Source organism: Orycteropus afer, unplaced genomic scaffold (genome assembly GCF_000298275.1).
Source record: "Orycteropus afer afer isolate SDZICR_OR568_19922 unplaced genomic scaffold, OryAfe1.0 scaffold00060, whole genome shotgun sequence".
In the NCBI taxonomy this organism is placed as follows: Eukaryota; Metazoa; Chordata; class Mammalia; order Tubulidentata; family Orycteropodidae; genus Orycteropus; species Orycteropus afer.
In genome coordinates this window covers 3,240,351-3,261,873 of record NW_006921647.1, presented here as the reverse complement: position 1 = coordinate 3,261,873, position 21,523 = coordinate 3,240,351, and the positions used below count along the sequence as shown (strand labels likewise).

Genomic DNA, 21,523 nt, shown 5'->3' with positions numbered 1-21,523 from the left:
ACATGGATGAGATTGATTTCATGTACTCTAGTGGCTCTAGAAGGCAGAAATGAAAGCAGTATGTGGAAGTTTCCTAAAGACAGGTTTTAATTCAGTGTGAGTGAGGCAGCTCTTAGCGTTGTCACTTCCAGGCTGGTGATGCCTGCCGGGCTTGGAGGGCCTTCTGTACCACATCTTCCCACTGAGCATCTGAGATCTCCCGTGCCCAGGCAGGAACCCCTGGTGCAGGCAGGCTTATTCCAGCCATTGTCCTTTTCACCAGCTCAACGTGTTCTGGGTCCATGGGAATAGAGCTGTGGCTGCTCAATGCTGTAGCTTCCTCCTCTTCTTCATCTTCACTTTCTAATGGAGGGTCTGGCAAATGCAGCCCCAGGGCCTGGATCCGTTCCTGGATGTCAGCAACTACATCTTCTCCATCCCCGACAGGTGCCAATTCCACTTCCTCTTGTTCAGGATCTTGGTTCAGGGGCTGGTAAGAGTAACCAGTTGGGCCTGCCCCGGCTTCCTCCTGCTCTTCCTCCTGCTCCTCACTGCTCCAATCCTTAGTGCCTTCTGTGGGGCCCACATGCGGCCCCAGTTCCTCAGTCTGATTGGGGAAGATACGCTCTGGGCCCATGGTGTCTCCCCCTAGAACTACTGCTGCCATCCGGGGCAGGCGCCGCTCAGAGTGGGGAAGAACTATGTAGTAGAGTTGTCCTTCACTGGAGATTTCCTATAAAGTTAACCTAGATGGGTCACTAAGGTTCCTTCTAACTCTGTAGCTGAGATTCACTTGCCATGTAAAATAAACTCAACTTCCATGAAAACCCATTGGCATTAGGTTGACTCTCATTTATGATGACCCCATGTATTACAGTAGAACTCTTTCGTAGGGTTTTCTTAGCAAATGCAGTTAAATGTGTCTAAAACGGGATGCTCATCAAGTCTCCATCTTCATGCAGATCTGGAAAGCAAAGCACTTAGGCTGGCTGTACAAGGGCTGGAGGGGGTGGCCTGTGTGGTCAGATGTGCTCCTCAGCTTTTATTCTTCCTTGCTAATGTGTGCTTTGAGGCATTGGCGGTTCAGTGGTAGAATTCTCATCTTCTACATGAGCAGAACCAGGTTCAACTCCTGGTCAATGCACCAAATGCACATCCACTATCCATCTGCCACTGGAGGCTTAGTGTTGTGATGATGCTGAACAGGTTTCAGTGGAGCCTCCAGACTAAGGTGCCTTGGAAGAAAGGCTTGATGATCTACTTTTGAAAATCAGCCAATGAAGACCCTCTCGATCCAAGAGTTCAGTCAGCAACTGATCATGGGGATGGTGCAGGATTGGGTAGCACTTTATTGAGCTGTGCATGGGGTCACCATGAGTCAGTAACTTACCTGATAGTAGCTAACCATGTTTGTTTGAATGTCTTTTGTGTTCCTAGATTTTGAAAGCCTTTATGTGAGTTCCTCCTCCCAAGTAACAAAAATAAATATATACCAAGCTCTCAACAAAAACAAGGGAACTCTGGTGGCATAATCCCTAAGACATTTGACTGCTAACCAGAAGGCTGGCAGCTTGAACCCACCAACCACTCCTTGGAAGGAAGGTTGGGCAATCTACTTCCATAGTGATACTCCCTCGGAAACCAAAGGAGGGATCGGGAAATTGTATAGGAAGCATGTAAAAGTACTGAGACTAAACCATTACCTGGGGCTTCTTCTGTCCTGTCCTAGCAGTAAATGAATCCATTATACTTTCAAAGGTTAGGCTTGAACCTTTAAGTTGGATGGAACACATGGACTATTTGAATGAATTCATATTTAAAGTACATACTAATTGTTCTGAGGCAATTGTACTGATTTGCTTCTTGTTTTCTTTATTTTGTGCTTTTAGCACTTATCCTGAATGGAAATCCAAATTTTAGGTAGAAAATTATTTTTATGGTAAGATGCAACACTAAATGTTTTAGCTAAACAGTTCTGTAGCATTAAGTACACCTAAGAGCTGTGTATTGGTAAAAAACCTGCTCACCACCCTTTATCTGTATCACTTTTCATACTACTTCACTTCTTGGTCTGCTCCCTTAGTTTTTTCCATCTATAATCAGTGACTAAGAAGCTCTGCTGGCATAGTGATTCAGGCATTCAGCTACGGACCAAAATGTCAGCAGTTCAAATCTACCAATCTCTCAACTGGAGAAAGTAAGGCAGTCTGCTTCCATAAAAATTTATAGCCTTGGAAGCCCAATGAGTCTTCTATTCTGTCCTGTAGGGTTGCTATGAGTGGAAATCAACCATTGGCAGTGGGTTTAGTTTTGGGCTTTAATCAGAGACAAAAATAGCACCACCTCTTAGGGTTGTTGTGAGGATGAAACAAGTTAATACGCATAAAGAACTTAGAACAATACTAGGTGCATATGTAACTAATATTGGTGTTATTATCTGTTTAAATTTTATTCATTTGAACAATCCAAAGCCACCATTCTCTAAATGTTTTAAATAATTATTTTCAGTATGCAAACATTTATTGAATGTCTATTATATCCTGGAGAAGGCCATCATGCTTAATAGAGGGTCAGTGAAAAGGAGCAGGAACCTTAATGAGATGGAGTGACACTTTGAGCTCCCAACACAGCAATGATTTTGAGGATGGCACAGGACCAGGCAGTGTTGTGTTCTGTTGTACACAGGGTCACTACGAGTCAGAACCGACTCAACTGCACCAAACAATAACATTGTGTGCATAGCCCTTATAACCTTTTCTATAAACTGAAAAATAATTCGAGTTTTAATCCATATTATAAACTCAGGGGGTGGGGCTGGCTATTAGTTCAGTGTGAAAGAACACACGAGAAACTAAAGATCAGTACTGCTGTTGCACTGGTGAGATGAGAGTGCTCTCCGTACATCATAACTACAAGCACGTGCCAAATAAGGCTTTATGTGCCTTATTCATTTTAGTCCTTATCAACCTTGGGAAGTAGCTAGTAGTTCTTCTGTTCTCATTTTAGTCCTTAACAACCATGGGAAGCAGCTAGTAGTTCTTCTGTTTTACAGATTAAGAGTTCCCTCAAGGTTGCCCAGCCAATAAGGGGCAGAGTCTCAACTTAAGATCTATCTGATTTGAAAGCCCATGGTTGTAACATCATTCATGCCATTTTCCCATGACCTCGAGAAACAAAAGCTCTTACAAGTACTTTGAAATATTAAAAAATCTAACAAAGTTTGACTTTATTCATCTCAAGATCTCTAGAATGTTTTGACACTGGGGCCTAAATAGGTTGAGTGATTTTCCTAAGGCCACTCAACTAACAAGGGTCAGACTTTTAGTTAGAACACTTACATGCCTTCTACCAGCATAAGAAATTTCTGCAAAGATTCCAAGATTCTAAGATGCCTCTCTTCATAAAAGTGTGGCTTGGAAAACATAAAAGCATGACACACAAAAGATAAAAGATAAACAATCCCAACCAAAAAGACCAAACTATATGCACTTGTTTTGAGAACCTTGGTAAAACAGCAAAATGGTATATACAATCTGATTTCCTTCTGTATGTGTTTCCTAGGTCTGCTGTAACAAATTGTGGCTTAAACAATAGAAATTTACTGTCTGACAGTTCTGGCAGCTGGAAGTCTGAAATGACTGTCAGCAGGGCCATACTCTCTCTGAAGGCTCTAGAGGAGAATCCTCCTTTGCCTCTTCTAGCTTCTAGTGGTTGCCAGAAATACTAGGCATTCCTTGGCTTGTGGCAGCATAACTCCAATCTCTGCTTCTGTCTCCATATGATCATCTCCCTTGTTTGTGTCTCCAGGGATCAAATTCCCTTCCTCTTACAAGGTCACCAGTCATTGGACAAGGGCCCATTCTAATCTGGTATGGTCTCTTCTTGCTTGATGACATCTTCAAAGACTTTATATCCAAAGAAGATCACACTAACAGGTTCTAGGTTGTCTTTGTTACCTAATGCTGCTGTAACAAAAATAGCACAAGTGAGTGGCTTTAAAGAATAGGAATTTATTGCCTCACAGCTTGGGAGGCTAGAAGTAGAAATCAGGGCATCAGCTCCAGGGAGGGAACTTAATTGAATAGTCAATTAAAGTTAATTGATAATTAAGTTGGTAGTTTTAGGAGTTCCTTGGTGTTGACATCTGCCTTCCCCTAATGTATGTGTGACTATGTTTATTCCGCTCTTTTTTATAAAACACCACTCAGAAGGAATTAGGTTCAATACCTACCACCTAGCTTACTCTGGTATGGTCTCATTAACAAAAGAAAACCTCTATTTCCAAATAGGGCCATATTTACAGGTTTATATTGCAAACGTATCTTTTTGGGAGCCATAATTCAATCTAGCACATGGGTAGACATAAATTTTAGGGTCACATTCTTCAATCAAGTACACCTGAAGATTCCCGAAAGGTTGCCAAAATGAATTCTTTGTAATGGTGTCTTTTTTCCTCCCATCTCACTAGATCTCAGTCTGTGGTAGAAGCTGGGACCCTGAAACATGAGGAGAAGGGAGAGAGCGAGAATACCCAGCCGCTCCTGGCTCTTGACTGAACCTGAGTCACCTAGACACTCTGCATATTGCCAGCCTTCAGTGGTTCCAGCCTCCCAGGAAGCACACGCTCAACTGACCCTCAAAGACACGTGCATCTGGCTTGACCCACGTCCTCCACTCTGCCATCCAGTAATGAACGTCACCAGCCATTGGTCTGAGCAGCCAAAGTTGAGCAAAGACTTGAGAGATTTTTTTTAGTATGGGGATTTGATGATGAAGCAAGGCATTCATGTAAACAAAAGTCCCCTCCTTCCTTATGTATGGTATTAAATGAATTGAAAAAGAAAAATTAAATTTGATAAACAATCTGCAATAGGACAAATATTTTTTCCGAGGCATTGCACAGGGACCCTCTCCAGACTTTGCAGATTATGTGCATTTTCAAGTAATACGTTTGAGTTAAACTGTGCAGACACAATTGCCAAGTGTAAGGTAGTGCAAAGCCCAGAGACCATAGCATCTTCAGTAATTTCCATTCTTACTGAATTTTTTTTCTTTGACCTCATCACCAGCATCAAATTGCCCAGCCTAAGTGCATGGCTCATAGTTCTCATAGCTCTGACTATTTGCAGAGTTTAAATCCTTAAACAATGATTTTGACATCATATCATTTACTGGACCATCAGCTGACTATAATTAGCTGACTCTTAAAAGAAGACGCACACACTTTGAAATAAGATTATTTCGTCTTAACAATGTGATTTCCCACAGGCAGCCCCAGAACCCATTAGTCCAGGGTGTGTCTGCAGAGAGGAGAATCTCATTGAAAACATGGCAGTGATGAATGGATCCAAACAAATTGTATCGCTTGGTTCATGACAGCAAAGGAAAGAGCTTTGGTAAAACCATTTAACCCCCAACCCTCTTGCAACCAGTTAAATGTGTGGAGAAAGGGCCTGGCTGTTGCTGAGAGGGTAGATACTCCGTCATGGAGGAAGACTCTTGCTTTTGAAAGAATGAATACATACGCAAGTACTGAAAATAAGAGAAGACTAGGAGTGTAGGATGAAATGCCAAAGATCATTTTATTTCTTTATCTATTCTCCTTAGAAATGGAGTCCCCAACTACCCATTCAAAGGGAATTAGATATAAAATAAACTGATTATCATAGGATATGATATCCTTACTTGTGCCATGTTTCCCAAAACCAGTTGTATATTTTTGCATATCTCATATTCTCCCAGCCATCTGCATGACATGGACATTCATTAGTATGACAAGTTGGTGCTCAATGTCAAACAAAAACATTTTACTTGATAATGGAGAGTAAAATATGGTTTTGAAAATTTCAGCATTTGGGAGGGTTAAGCTGTTAGCAGAACAATTCAAAGAATAGAGGTGTTTCAACTGGTCATAGTCACCCCCAAAAAGCAGAACAAGTATTATTACTGATCTTAGGCATTTATTTAATCTCTTTCTCTCAATGGGTCTAATGTTTTAATTTTTTTTTACTGCTACATAATTACAGAATTAATTTTATATTGCAATAGGCAATACAACTTTGAAGAAATATAACTGACGTAGTATTAAAAACACTTCTTGACCAATTGCATCACAGTATAAATAAATCGAATTTATCTGTGTAGATATTTCAAATCACAAAATAATACTGAAGTGATTTTACCAATTCAATGACTAAAATACTTTTCTTACATACCATGAGTTAGGGAAGAAAGATGAAAAATTAAAGTGAATTAGAAAATCCATTATATTACTTGGGTTTATAAAATAGTTGTGGGATCCAACTATTTAAAATATTACTGGAATCAATTACTGCCAGCACTTTGCAACAGTGATAATTCTAGCTTTCCAACTGGCAATATTTAGAATCCTACTGTAGTGACCCAATTTTAAATACCATACTCTATTTACTAAATTAATAAGAGTTAGTTTTTGCTCTATTTCATAATTTCTATAAATGAATGTAAGATGATGGCTCAACAATGAAAATTTATGATTTGAATTTCCTTTCTGTGTATGTAATATACATACAAGAACCAAATTCCGTAAGTGACACGAATGTTACAACATGAGCAATGAATTGTGTTGCCTTTGTCCAGTCATCTCCTCTGTTCAATAAATACACAAGGACACGAATCCCTTTTTATTTTTTCAAGAGTTTGCTTTTTTTGTTTTTCCTGGATTTTGGTGATTCACTTTATATTTTTCTTCCCATGCCTCTTCATCTATTTCAGTGGGATTTTTGTTTGAACACTGGCAAAACAGAAGGGAACAGGATAAATATTCAAATATTTTTGCAAACTCTTCTACTAGAAGCCAGCATCCTTAAGATCAAGCAAAAAGGGTCAATTTCAATCTTAAAAAAAAAAAAAAAATTAAATGAGAGCAAGAAAGCCTTCTCCTTTGTCCTTGAATGGAAAAGAAAGCACAAACGTGATCACTACCTGTGAATGCAATTTGGTAGTCTGTGTGTCATTTCTTCAGTTTTGTTCAGATGGGCTTAAAATTCAGTGCATGAATATCTTTACCTTCTCATACCTAACATTTCTAGTTAGCTTCCATTTGAAAGAATACAAAATCTAATGCATTCATACTTTACTAAATTAATGACTTGATCATATTTGGAATGAGTAGACAAGACCATTTTTCAACTGTTATTTCTATGTTGTGGGTAATATTAAAACTAAACTATGGATAATAATTGTTATTTCAAAGTGTCACTTAATGTTTAAATGGCAGAAGTCTCAAGCCAGGGACATGGAACAGTCTTTCAAACTCTTCCAAAGAGGAAAGCAATTTCTCCATCCTACACCCAGGACAGAGATCCTAGCACTCTTCTTGTTTCCCTTCCATTCTACCATCTTTAATACTACAGATTTTGACAGGAATCCCCTGAAGAACCAAAGGGACATTTTTTTTTTGTCACCCACATGCATCTACAGTAGGCAGTGACACTTTGGATTCAGGGTATGATAGATGGCAAAGAGGTTGGCAACCAGCTACCCTAGCAACACCCCCTATCTTCCTGATCCACAGAGGAAATTTTACTTTTTCTTCCCTAGTCCTAAAGTTGGCATTAAAAAAAAAAAAAAAAATCACACGTGGCATTTTTATAGCTTAATACAAAATGATTCCATGTCCTTTTTCCATGTAAAAATTCCTCCTAGAGCTTTTGACACTGTATCTGCCATTAGCACAGTGAGGAGAGAAATTAATTAAGATACTCACTCTCAATGAAGACAATAAAGCAAAACAGAGTCAATGGGCAGGGATCAGTAAAGTTCATAGACATTGTAAAATGACATCTTTATCCTTCATATTAGGAAATTAAAAATGCTTCTTTCACATAAGTGTCTTTTTTTTACTAAAAGGAAATAAAAGAAGAAAGTCTACATTCAACAGGGAAGCTACCATCAGACAGCTAGAATTAAAGCTTGTCCACAGCTTGCTGTTAAAATCAACAGTAGAAAAGTAGTGGTACATGATGACAAAATAGTCTAGCTACCCTACAAAAATATTGCATAGAAAAATGACAAACTATAGCTCTTCATTCACAGTTTCTACATATATATTCTTATTATATACCCATTTAGACCTCTTTTTTAAGTGAAAACAAGTATCTTTGGCTGGCAAGGTGGGCACTATCATGTATTCACCTTAAATACAAGCATCACACCAGTACTGTCAGGGGATGACAATTCTGTATGAATTGGAGCTAGGCAATGATTCCCTTTAGTGTCTTCTAACCCTAGGCAGAGACTTAGTATTTTTCAGGCTGCAAGTGAATTTAGAGCCTTGATGTTTGGACTTCTCTCCTTTTACCCAAGGTGACAGAACCAGAAAGGCAGCTCTGTCCAGTGAGTCCTGGGTCTGCAAGACAAGCTAAATTGCAGGAAGGCTGCGCCTCTGCTGGGGTGTCAGCTCTGGGTGCCACACATCCACGATGAAGATCAGCCGGAAAGACGAGGCATCCTGCCATACCTCGTGCTCAAAGGAATCATCAAAGATGAGCACCTTGCCTTCTTCCCATGTCCTGGAACAGAAAACATGAACTCTTGAGCACAGCCTTAGATGGTTCAGACAAGAAAACCCAAAAAACAAAACCAAAAAACCCTATTGCTGTAGAGTCAATCTTGACACATGGCAACCCCACGTGTTACAGAATAGAATTGTTCCATAGGTTTTTCTGGGTTCTTAACTTTTCAGAAGCAGATTGTCAGGCCTTCCTTCCAAGGTGGTGCTGGGTGGATTTGAACCTCCAACCTTTAGGTTAGTAGTCCAGTGCAAACTACTTATGCCACACGGGGACCTCAGATGTATGAGGTTAATTCATGTCTAGGTGCAGGAAAACCAAACCCCTGCCACTGAGTTGATTCCAACTCAGAGTGACCCTTTGGTCATGATATCAGAAGGGACCGGTCCCTGGAGAAGGATATCACACTTGATAAAAAGAGGATCAGAGAAAAAGGCGACGAGATCCTTAATGAGATGGGTTGACATAGTGACTGCAACAACGGGCTTAAGCACGGCAATGATTATGAGGATGGTGCAGGACTAGGCAGTGTTTGGTTCTGTTGTACGTAAGGTCACTGTGAATTGGAACTGACTTGGGCACCTAACAACACGTACAGGAAGTCACTTTTATGGTACTCTTTGGAATATAAACAAATAATTGGAACATTAGCCAGACTTTATTCTTTTCTTGATGATTAACAAAGTAATTTCAGAATTCTCACAATGAACATGAATTGTCACTGTTCAACACTAATGTTGTACAAAAGACAAGGGATCTGCGATGTGGGTAACTGATACTGTTATATGTTTTGCCTTAGAAAACTATTTCTGTCTCATGCTCATTACTAGAGAATTAATCAATATTAAATTAGGTAATGTACCATATTGCAAAGTTTCTCAAATTGAGGACTAATTGACATTTAGGGTCAGATAATTCTTTGTTGCAGGAGTTGTCCTGTGCACTGTGAGATGTTTACCAGGATACCTTTCCTCTACCCAGCAGATACCAGCAGCACCTCTCCCAGTCTTCACAGGCAAAATTATATACCAAAAAAACAAAAACAAAAACCCAAACCTGTTGCTGTCAAGTCAATTCTGACAGAACTGTGTCACTGGGTTTCCTAGGCTGTAATCTTTACAGAAGCTAACTGCCACATCTTCACACAGAGTGGCTAGTGGGTTCAAACTGCAGATCTTTCAGTTAGCTGAAAGGTTAGTGAGCACTTTAACCACCATATCACCAGGGCTCCTAAATTTCCCTACAATCATTGCCAAATGTTCTTTTTTGGAAATAGGAGAAAATATGGTTCCAGTTGAGAATTACTGACAGATGAAATGAATTTGATGATAAAATTTCCTAATTATATACAAAAATATACAGACCCAGGAGCACATGATTGATTTGGTCAAACATGTATTCATTAGTACGCAAAAAGAAACAAAACGAAAGGTAAAACTAAAAAGAAAAAAAAAAATGACAAGTAAAAGAAGGAAAATGAGCTATAGCTTATATAGTTGTTTGCTGCCATAGAGTTGGCCCCTGACTCACTGCAATTCCATGCACAAGGGAATAAAACACTGCCTGGTCTTGTGCGATCCCAGTGATTGGTTGTGGATTGGACCACTGTGACCCATAGGGTTTTCATTGGTGAATTTTTGGAAGTAGATCTCCAGGTCTTTCTTCCTAGTCCATATTAGTCTGGAAGCTCCACTGAAACCTGTTCAGCACCAGAGCAACACACAAGCCTCCACTGACAGACAGGTGGCGGCTGTGCTCGTGGTGCACTGGCCAGCAATCAAACCCAGGTCTCCTGCATGGGAGCGAATTCTGCCACTGAACCAACACTGCCTCTCTATGCAGAATTAGATAATCATTTTCTGGGTTCAATTTGTTGGTGAAACCAAGCAACATCAGTGGGTACCACTGACAAGTGTACAGTACAGGCAGAAAAGAAGAGGGAAAAGAATGCATGAAAAAGGGTAGCCATTTATAATAAAAGAGAAGAGGGAGAGGAGTGGCATATCCTGATGGAAAGGTTATGGTTTTTTAAGGGAGGCCTATTTAAACCTCTTGACTCTGGCATTATTTCTTATGTGACGTTGAGAGAGTTACTTTATAGTTGTGCCTTTGTTTCTTTATCTGCAAAGTTGATGTGAGGATGAACATAGTAATTGACACATAGCAGACAATCAAATAATGGTAGAGATTATAATACAGAGTAAGAAAAATATAGAAAAAATAAAGAGAAGACAAAAGATCAAGGTGATAAAATTAGGAAGTGGTATGAGTTTACTGAACATTACATTGGCGATGTTCCCTAAGGAGTTGCATTATTGAAGAACACTGAAAACTTTCAAGGGAGTGAGATGTCATCATTTTTAGAGAACTGGTGGAGCAACAATGTTGTTGTTGTTGTTGCTATGTGCTGTTGAGTCAGACCCGACTCATGGCAACTCCTCCCTGGTTTCCAAGGTGCTATCACTATGGAAGTAGATTGCCCAACCTTCCTTCCGAGGAGTGGCAAAAATAGTGATTCTTAAATCACTTTAAAACATGATTTTTTTTTAAGGTGGTAGAGAATCTGGAAGTTATCTAAAATACTGGACGTATTTAAGAAAACGAAGTAGAAAATTCTAAAACCCACTGCCATCAAATTCATTCTGACTCACAGTGACCCTTTAGGGTAGAAGTGCCCTACAGGGTTTCCAAGGCTGGATATCTTTATGGAAGCAGACTCTCTCATCTTTCTCCGAACCGTCAACTTCTGGTTAGCAGTAGAATGCTTTATGCACTACTACACCAGTGCTCCATTTAGAAAACTCTAGGTTGCACAAAATGATAGGTCACCGAATTCTGACATCTTTCACTAGATAGGGGTAGGAAAGCCAAAAATTTCAGAAGGCGTTGTAGGAGAAAAACTTAAAACTCAGTATTTCACTCATTAACTTAAATTCCCTGTGAATCAATAAAGCTTTTAGCACTAGGATCCAATGTTGCCCTCATGGAACACTAGTTCTTGTAAGAGTGGAATTTGAGAATCAGTGGTTTGTGGCTTTGCAGATATATTAAGTCAAATTTCAACAAGTTGTAAATCATTTACTAACCAATTTTTTAACATAAAAGTCTGAGAGGTATTCCAAAGTGTTGTTAAGAGACTTTTCTTAAAGGTCATACACTACATGAAGAGACATGTCCTATTTGATTCCTATTTGCTCTTTCTTTTTCTTTGTTACATTTTCTCACAAAATAGCAATGATACTCAATTATCACTTACTTCTTAAATGTAGGTTGCTTCTAAATACTTAAAAATAAGTGATGTCTTTCATTTAGTTATAAGAGCTACAATGGTTGAAAAGTGCAGCCTTAATGAGTCAAAGAGTAAAAGGGTGAAAGGGAAGGACACTAAAACATCATCTCAGCCACGTCCTGTTGGGGAGGATAACAACAGAAGGAGACAGAAACATGAGGTGTTAAAAGTCTTTACACTCCTTCTGGTCTAAAACCAAAAAATGCAAAGAAATAGTTTTCAGGTCACTTGATTTGTGAATAAAGCTCTATCAAATATGATTAAATTAAGCTCAAATTATGATATGGAAAGTGCCCTTGGAACAAAGCTTTTCAGAGGCACCTTCAAGGGTAGTCTTTCTGAAGGTCCTCCACAACACTCTCTAGGGGTTCATGAGGGCTGTGGCCCCATCCCATTTAGAATTTCATCTTACCCTTACAGAGAAAAAGGACTGTCCCTCATTTGACAAAACATGTAAGAATAGCTGACCACAAGATAAAGCAATATTACATAATCCTTCAGTTTACCCAGTTATTATAATTAATGATAATGATATAATGATAGCAGCATATATGCAAAAACTATAACACTGTCATAGAATTACCATCAATTTTAATAAAAATAAGTACAGGCAGACCTTGTTTTATTGTGTTTTGCAGATACTGTGTTTTAAAAACAGAATCTGTGGCAACCTGGTATCGAGCAAGTCTACTGGTGCTAATTTTCTAACACCTTGTGCTCACCTCATGTCTCTGTGTCATATTTTGGGAATTTTCATAATGTTTGAAATTTTCCATAATGCTGTTGTATACTTAGTAGACTATAATATATTGTAAAAATAGCTTTTATATGTACTGGAAAACAAAATTCATGTGACTCACTTATGAAGATATTTGCTTTACTGTGGTAGTATGGAACTCAATCACAATATCTCCGAGGTATTGCTGTAATGCTTACAGAGTGTCTCAGGCAGAGTTCTCTGAAGGAGTAAAATCAGTGGAGTACACACACACACACACACACACACACATTTATATGGAGCTCTGGTAGTGCAGTGCCTAAGCTATTTGACTGCCAATCAGAAAGTTGGTGGTTCAAACCCACCAGCAGCTCCACAGAAGGAAGATGGAGCAATCTATTTCTGAAAACATTTACTGTCTTGTAAACCCAATGGGGGTTGCTATGAGTTGGAATTGACTCAATGGCAGTGGGTTTGGTTATGAAACCCACCAGCAGCTCCACAGAAGGAAGATGGAGCAATCTATTTCTGAAAACATTTACTGTCTTGTAAACCCAATGGGGGTTGCTATGAGTTGGAATTGACTCAATGGCAGTGGGTTTGGTTATGAATAAATAAAAAGAGAGAGAGAGAGAGAGAGAGAGATATTTCAAGGAAACGGTTCAAATAGTTGTGGAGGCTGGCAAGTCCCAAATCTGTGGGTTAGGCATCAGGCTGGAGGCTTCTCCTGACTCATGCAGTTATGTGGGCTGACCTAAAATCAGCAGGTCAGACAGCAGACTGCTGGATCACATACTAAGAACCAGAGATCACAGGATGACAAGTCAGATGTAGGACATAAAGAGAGGGAGCTTTGTCAGAACATCTATATATATACTGGATGTAGACCACACCCACAAGGGAACTGACTGGCTTTCAACTGAATGGTTTTTCAACCAACTGGCTGCTCACATCAGATCATAAAATGGAGGATGATTACGTTATATTACACTATTGAAGAGTAATCAGTACAATGTCTGCCAAACCACCAAGAATCAGTCTGGCCAATTTCACACATACAGTAACCATCACAATCCACCCTTTGTCAACTTGGCACCTGTATACATCTCCTTAAACCACACACAGTATCTAAATAATGACAACTATAAAGTCATACTTGTGCCTAACATGCTATCACTAAGATGTGTACAACCAGAAAGGTAATAGCCCTCTTCACATCTTACATTTAACAAGTAATGGGATAAAAAAAACTCAAACTCACTGCCGTCGAATCGGATCTGACTCATAGTGATCCCTCCTTGGGTTTCCGAGGCAATATCACTATGGAAGTAGAATGTCCAACCTTCCTTTTGAGGAGTGGCTGGTGGATTTGAACGGCTTTCTGGTTAGCAGTCAAATGCCTTAGGCACTATGCCACCAGAGCTCCCAATGGGATAAAGGAGGGAAGAAAACAAAAATATTTGCCCTATACACACACATAATAAAAGAAGGAAGAAATACTCTTAACAATTGCAGTCCTTGTTTCTGCAAATGGTCATGTGGTCATAACTAGTATTTAGAACTACATTTTTCTAGTGTCGATTCTGTATTCCCTTTGCCATCAGCAAGCACCAAGTGATTGTGGTTCTTTGCCTGGTGGGGTGACCCAAACTTTAATTTCTGAAGGGTCTGGGCCATTAGTAAAAAACAAAACCAAAAAACCAAACCAAAACAAAACCATCAAAATTCACTGCCATCAAATCAGATCTGACTCATAGTGACTCTTCCTTGGGTTTCCAAGGCAGTTATCACTATGGAAGTAGATGGAAGTAGATTGCTCAACCTTCCTTCCAAGGAGTGGCTGGTGGTTTGAACCACTAGCCTTCTGGTTAGCAGTCAAAAATGCCTTAGGCACTATGCCACCAGAGCTCCTGGGCCATTATTAGTCATGTTGAAATTGAGTTGCTGTACTTTCTCATTGACTTTAAAAATAGGGCATGGTAGTACTAAGATACATCCCAAGGGATCTCCTGTATTACAAACACATTCTTCTCTACCTCCATTATGTAATATATATCCAATTTTCTCTTGCTAATCAGGACATAACACCAACACCACCACCACCAACAACAACAATCAGGATCGATCACATCATACAATACAGTAACTCTCTTCTTTGCCTGTTGATTCAGAGGCATGAGGAACATAAAGTGGCTGGGTTCAGTTCTTAACTTCCAGCTGAATTAGTGTTGTGTCTCCAGGTAGGAACATTTTTCCCTTTGGAACTAAGACCACAAGACCTACAGAGCATAGCGTCGCAGGGTCAGGAAAGAAAAATTTTGTAAATGTGTCACTAGGGGTGACAGTGAGTGGCGCCACTCTCATTTCCCCACCTTGATTCCAGGACTTGTGAATCCTAGCTATGGGAGGAAATAGCACCACACATTAGAGGCTGATTTAGAACATATACGGCCTCCTGGAGAACTCTGCCCCAATCCTGCAAGGTATTAATTACCACCTAGCTGACACTGTAATTGCATCTTTAAATGGCTAGTCCATCATTCCATCAAGGAATCTGCTTCAGGATGATGGGGAACATGTTAAGACCAGTGAATTCCATGAGCATGGGCCCATTGCCACACTTCATTTGCTGTGAAGTAACTTCCTTGATAAAGCATTCTGTAATTCCATGGATGGCAGTCTGACAGAAGCACTGTGTGCAGGGAAGGCAAATCCATATGCCCAGTAAGTGTCTATCCCAATAAGACCAAAATACTGCCTTTTCCATGATGGAAGCAGTCCAATATAATCAATCCTCTACCAGGTTACTAGCTGACCACCTTGAGGAATGGTCGACATTGGTGAGTACAAGTTCATGTTGTTGAGCCCATGCATAACCTCCATCCCTGCCAACATGGCCACTTTGTTCATGAGCTCATTGAACAATGACAGGAGTGGCTATGGAAAGTAGATGACTGGTTTCGAAAGAATGTGTCAACCTATCTACTTGATTGTTAAAATCCTCCTCTTCCATGGTTACCCTTTGGTTAGCATTCACATGAGATGCAAATATCTATATTTCTTTGGCCTATTCAGAAAGGTCTTCCCACATATTTCTTCCTCATACTTAATTGTCACCAATTTTCCAATCATATTCCTTCCAAGTACCTGACCATCAGTCAAAATCATTGGTCATAGCCCATGAATCAGTGTATAATCACACATGTGACCATCTCTCCTTCCAAGCAACAAGGTATACTGCTCAAAGTTCTGCCCACTGGGAAGTGTTCCCTTCACTATTGTTCTTCAGAGAGGTCTCAGAAAGGGGCTGCAGTGCTGCCACTGTACACTTCTGAGCAGTGTCATGCATATCTCAAAGAACCATCTATAAACTAGGCACAACTTTTCTCTTCCTTAGCTAAAGAATCATAAGGAACTCCCCATGAGGCCCTAGGTATAGACTGGGAGAAGAAAGGTAATATGACAGGAGTGGACACTTGGGCCACTTCCTCATGTAACTTACTTGTGCCTTCAGGTCCTGCTTGAGCCTGATCTCATATATGCCACTTCCATTTAATAATGGAGTGCTGCTGTGCATGTCCAACTTTATGACTCTGAGAGTCTGACAACACCCATGGAGTGTTGGGCATGATGGGCAGCTCTGGCTTCATAGTGATTTGGTGTCCTATGGTTAAAAGTTCACTATTGACTAAGGCCCAGTAACAAGCAAACAGTGCTTTCTCAAAAGGACAGTAGTTATCTACAGAGGATTGCAGAGCTTTGCTCCAAAATCCTATGGATTTGCACTGTGATTCACCAACAGAAGCCTGCCAAAGGCCTCAAAAAGCATCTTTCCCTGCCATTGCCACTTCAAGCACCATTTGATCAGCTGGATCATATGGCCCAAATAGCAGAGTGGTATGCTCCACAGCCTTAACCTGTTGCAGAGCCTTCTTTTGTTCTGGGCCCTACTCAAAACTAGCAGCTTTTTGAGTCACTTGATAAATAGGCTGGTATAGTAAACCCAAATGAGGGATCTGTTGCCTTTAAATTTCAAAGATGCTCACCCCACAATGTGCCTCCTTTATAGTTGTAGGAGGGGCCAGATGTAACAACTTATCTTTCACTTTAGAAAGATTATCTTGATATACCCACATCACTGGGTTCCTAGAAATTTCACTGAGGCGGGAGCCACCTGAATTTTTGTCAGATTCATTTACCACCCTCTAGCACGCAAATGGGGAGCTCTGGTAGCATAGTGGCTAAGACACTTGACTGCTAACCAGAAGGCTGGCGGTTTAAACCCCCCAGCCACTCCTCGGAAGGAAGGTTGGGCCATCCTACTTCCGTTGTGATACTGCCTTGGAAACCCAAGGAGGGGTCGCTGTGAGTCGGGGCCGACTCAACGGCACATAACAACAACAACAGCATGCAAATGACTTACCAATATGTCTACAGTCATTGATACTTCTTCCTTACTGGGTCCAATCAGCATAATGTCATCACTATAATGGTCAAGGGTGACATCTTGTGGAAGGGAAAGGCAATCAAATTCCCTGCAGGCTAAATTATGATAGAGGGCTGGAGAGTTAATATAGCTCTTAGGGAAGACAGTTATGGTATATTGCTGGCCTTGCCAGCTTAAGACAAACTGCTTCTGGAGTTCCTTTGAAACCAGAATTGAGAAAAAGCCTTCAGCCAGATCAACAGCTGGATACCAGGTACCAGGAGATGTATTAATCTGCTCAAGCAAAGAAACCACATCTGGAACAGCAGCTGAAAATTGGAGTCATCACCTGGTTAAGTTTAAGGTAATCTACTATCATACTTCATACTTTTGCACAAGCCAAATAGGCAAGTTGAATAGAGATGTGGTGGGAATCAGCACCTCTGCATCTGTCAAGTCCTTGATGGTGGCAGTAATTGCTACAGTCCCTCTTGGAATGTAGTATTGCTTTTGGCTTACTATTTTCCTATGTAGGGGTATTTCTCATGGCTTCCACTTGGCTTTTCCTATCATAATAGCCCCTACTCCACATCAGGGAGCCAATGTGGACATTTTGCCAGTTGCTGAGTATGTTTGTTATTATGTACTCTGGGGCTGGGGAAATCACCACAGGATGGGTTTGGGGGCCCACAAGACCCATTGTGACACTAATCTAAGACTTCATTAATAACCTTCATATGCCTGTACTCTGAATGGTGGGGCACACTGACATTTGGGTCTCATAGAATTGGTGTCAGTTCAGAGGCAATGTCCAGAAATTCTCTAAAATTCTGATTATTTCCTTTTCCCCAACAGTTACTCTCATAAAAGGCCATAAATCCCTTTGGGCAAGACTGGAAGGGAGATTAACAACATAAATTTTTTGGCAATGTTGTAGGGCCCTTCTTCAAGGCAACTTGGCCTCTCCTTCATTCAAGGGATTGTGAGTCTGAAAATTGGCTCATGTCTGAAAATTGATTGAGGGGCTATGACTCTCTATTCTGGTGACTCGAGTTAGGGTGCCATTCACTTGATCTAGAATTCTTCCACTTGTACAGTCAAGTAAATATTTAGTAGATTTCCCATTTACTTCACTCCTAAGTACACCATGCCTACGTAGCCAACACCATAAGACCATATGAGTCAGACTATTCTGACTACTGCTTTGACTCTACTGTGCATGCACATCTTTTCTTTGTTGATTAAGTGCTGCCATTTGGCCCCTACCACCAAGGGGTCCAATCAGCTCCACTGTAGTTAGGTCTCTTAATTAAGTTAGAGCAGTTTCTACTGTCAAATCTGATTTACAATAAAATAGTAATCACAGCAGTCTTCATGGATGCACAAATATTTTCCTCACCATTGTAGTAAAAGATATGTCCTCTGGCACTCCATGGGTGTGTCTGTGGTCTAACCTGCTGCAGTGTAGTAAATTACGTAGTGTGGTTTTTTTTTTAGCCATAAGTCTTTGTAAACTCTGTGGTAGAATTTGCCATGAGCAACTGAGTAGCTCTTGATTGCTAAAGTTATCCAGCTGGGGTATTTCTGTTGAACCAGCATGAAGCAATCTTCTGGGAAGTTTGCTCTCTCTCTCAAGTGCATAGAATTCTGATGTTGGGATTGGTTAGTGGTCACTCTGCCAGGCTAAAAAGGAGCCCTTCTAGAGGCAGAAGAAGTCTCTCTCCTGGTTGAGAAAGACATAACTGCTGAGAGAAACGTTTTCCAGAGAGACATGCACTGCTGAGAGACACTGAGAGACACATGTTGCTGAGAGAGAGACACCGAAAGACATACATTGCTAGGGAAAAGACTGAGATTGTTGGTTGAGAGACAGTAGGCTGAGAGAGACTGAGCATTGTTCCTGAATTGAATTGTAGCTGGGTGCTTCCCTAATAAACGCCATAATCTGTGAGTTCTGTGTGGTCACTGCAGCAAATGATTGAACCCAGCAGAGAGGTGGTAGGCATTGCAGGAGGAACGGTTGGTGTCAGGATTGATGAAAGGGCTGGAGGGAGGTGGCATGTCTGGCCTCACAGAGATAGACCTTGGGCTACTGATGTTGATTCTGTCTTCCTCTTGTGGGGTTAGAGGAGGTCAGAAGATGCGACTTCCTTGTTCCTTTGGCACCTGGTAAGTCCTGTCTAATATGCCAATTTCCTAAGCCTTTGGATACCCTCTTCCATAGTATAGCAAGGAAGGTCTGGTATTTCCACTTGATTTAGTGTATGCTGCTGCTTAATCCATGCTTCAGTGAACCAATCACATAAACTATTAGATCCTTTTCTAACCATTCAAACTGAAACACTGAAGAATTTATTCTTGGTGGGCTCATATCAATAAACACAGACTGATCCAATTTTATGTTCCTTGCACCATTATGTTACACTCTTAATGGCACATTCCCAGGTTGCTGATTATATATATTAGAAAAATCAAGCTGCTCTTTTGGAGTGTAGTGTATCTCCTCCTGGGTCACACTTTGTAATTTACCTCTTGGCACTCACTGGGTCTTAAGTGTAGTTATAGGTCTAGAAGCAAAAATGGGTGGTGGAAATGGATCCTGGGGATGTTCATGTTCTTTCTAGGCATCTGCCTTAGGTGATGTCCCAAGTGCCAACCCAGGTGATATCTCAGACAGACTCTCCAATTGCTGACATGTTAATCTCATAAGATGGTGGTGGAAGGGATAATTGGTTTACTGAGCAGGGTGATTTAACAGACAAAGATGTAGTAATCTCTTCAGATGGGTAAGAGGGCTGTTTCTGTTGGGAGGAGTGATTCAATAGGATTTAGGGGGTCGATATCCCCAGCTTCCTGATTATCTGCCCATATTTTCTTTTCTTTTAATGTATTTTATTGAAATATAATTTATGTACAGTGAAATATACAGAACTAAAGTCAATGCATCTTTTTTTTTTTTTTTTTTTAAGTATTTCCCTTACCTCCCCTCCCACTCCTGGGACCCAACCAAGAAATTTTCCCTCCATATATAAATCTTTCCTTGACCCTCCACAACAACGAACTAATATTATATTTATGCTTCTGTGATTCACTTATTTCACTCAGCATAATGTCCTCCAAGTTCATCCATGTTATGCAGTGCTTTTCAGACTCTACATTATTCCTTAGCACTGCATATCATTTCATTGTGTGCATGTACCACAGTTTGGTCATCCACTCTTCCACTGATGGGCACATAGGTTGTTTCCATCTTTTCGCTATTGTAAATAGTGCTGCAATGAACATGGGTGTACATATATCTGTTCCTGTCCTGGATCTCACCACTCTAGGATATATACCTAGTAATGAAATTGCTGGGTCAAATGGTATCTCCAATTCCATCTTTCTAAGGAATTGCCATACTGCTTTCCAGAGTGGTTGTATCACTTCACAGTCCCACCAGCAGTGTATGAGAGTCCCAATCTCTCCACATCCCCACCAGCATTTGTTATTTTCTGTCTCATGGAATCTTGCCATCAGTGCTGGGGTGAGATGGTAATCTCACTGTTGTTTTGATTTGCATATCTCTGATGGCCAATGATCATGAGCATGTCTTCATGTATTTGCTGGCCACCTGAATAACCTCCTTGGTGAAGAGTCTATTCATGCTTTCTGCCCATTTTTCAATTGTATTGTTAATTCCTTTGGTTTGAGGCATTGGAGTTTTCTATAAATCTTAGAGCTAAGTCTCTTGCCAGATATGTAATTACTGGTAAGTATGAATTTGTTGCTGTCATTTTTGTTATGTGCTTTTTCATGGTGTCAATTTCTTTGTTCCGTATAATTTTCTTTGCTGAGCTCATTTTGTTTATGAATTGTATTATTACTTCGTTTGTGGCTATTGTTTTAGTATTTGCTCAATATTTGTGCTGGTCCTCTTTTTCATTTTGATATGAAGGTTTATCATTTTTCTTTGAGGTTACCCTGTGATTTACAGGTTTCTTCCCAAGTTTAGAACAGTCCATTCTATCTTGTAGTTGTCTTGATTCCCTACCATTTAGAAGTTTTGTAACTACACATTTTTTTCCCTCTTTTTGGTTTGCAGTTGTCCTCGTTTGTCAATTGATGTCTCTGGTTCCCTGTTTACAATCTTGTAGGCTTATTTACTTTGAATACTTCTATAACTGGGTTGGTTTCTGGGTTGTGTCACCATGTGTGTTAATGGTCAGTTGTTGTTTGCTGTTGTTGCCTAGCCAAAAGACCCCCTTTAGCATCTCTTGTAAGGTTGGTCTGGTTTTAACAAATTCCCTTAATTTCTGCCTATCTGGAAATCTCCTAATTTCACCATCATAGTTGAAGGACAATTTTGCTGGGTATATAACTCTTGGTTGGAAATTTTTCTCTTTCAGGATTTTACATATACCATCCCATTGTCTTCTTGCCTGCATGGTTTCTGCCAAGAAATCTGTGCTTAGTCTTATTGATTGCCCCTTGTAGGTAACTTTTCATTTTTCCCATGCTGCTTTCAGGATTCTTTCTTTGTCTTTGGTTTTGATGAGTTTGATGATGATATGTCTTGG

General features: G+C 40.2%; 3 protein-coding genes across 3 annotated transcripts in view; 1 reads left to right on the top strand and 2 right to left on the bottom strand.

Moving 5' to 3' along the window:
* CLVS1 (clavesin 1) overlaps positions 1-4,535 on the top strand; it is a 304,398-nt gene extending 299,863 nt beyond the window's left edge. The window contains exon 5 of the mRNA XM_007939475.2: positions 4,448-4,535. Coding sequence (XP_007937666.1) covers positions 4,448-4,535 — 88 coding nt within the window. The remainder of the gene's footprint in view (positions 1-4,447) is intronic.
* On the bottom strand, positions 122-646 carry LOC103195842 (male-enhanced antigen 1). Its single transcript, XM_042780760.1, has one exon. It carries the CDS (start codon positions 644-646, stop codon positions 122-124), a length of 525 nt encoding a protein of 174 aa, XP_042636694.1.
* Positions 4,536-8,380: 3,845 nt separating the features above from the next.
* The window catches only part of ASPH (aspartate beta-hydroxylase), a 294,530-nt gene continuing 281,387 nt past the window's right edge, over positions 8,381-21,523 (bottom strand). Inside the window, exon 25 of the mRNA XM_042780764.1 lies at positions 8,381-8,531. Within this exon, the coding sequence (XP_042636698.1) occupies positions 8,381-8,531 (151 nt within the window). The remainder of the gene's footprint in view (positions 8,532-21,523) is intronic.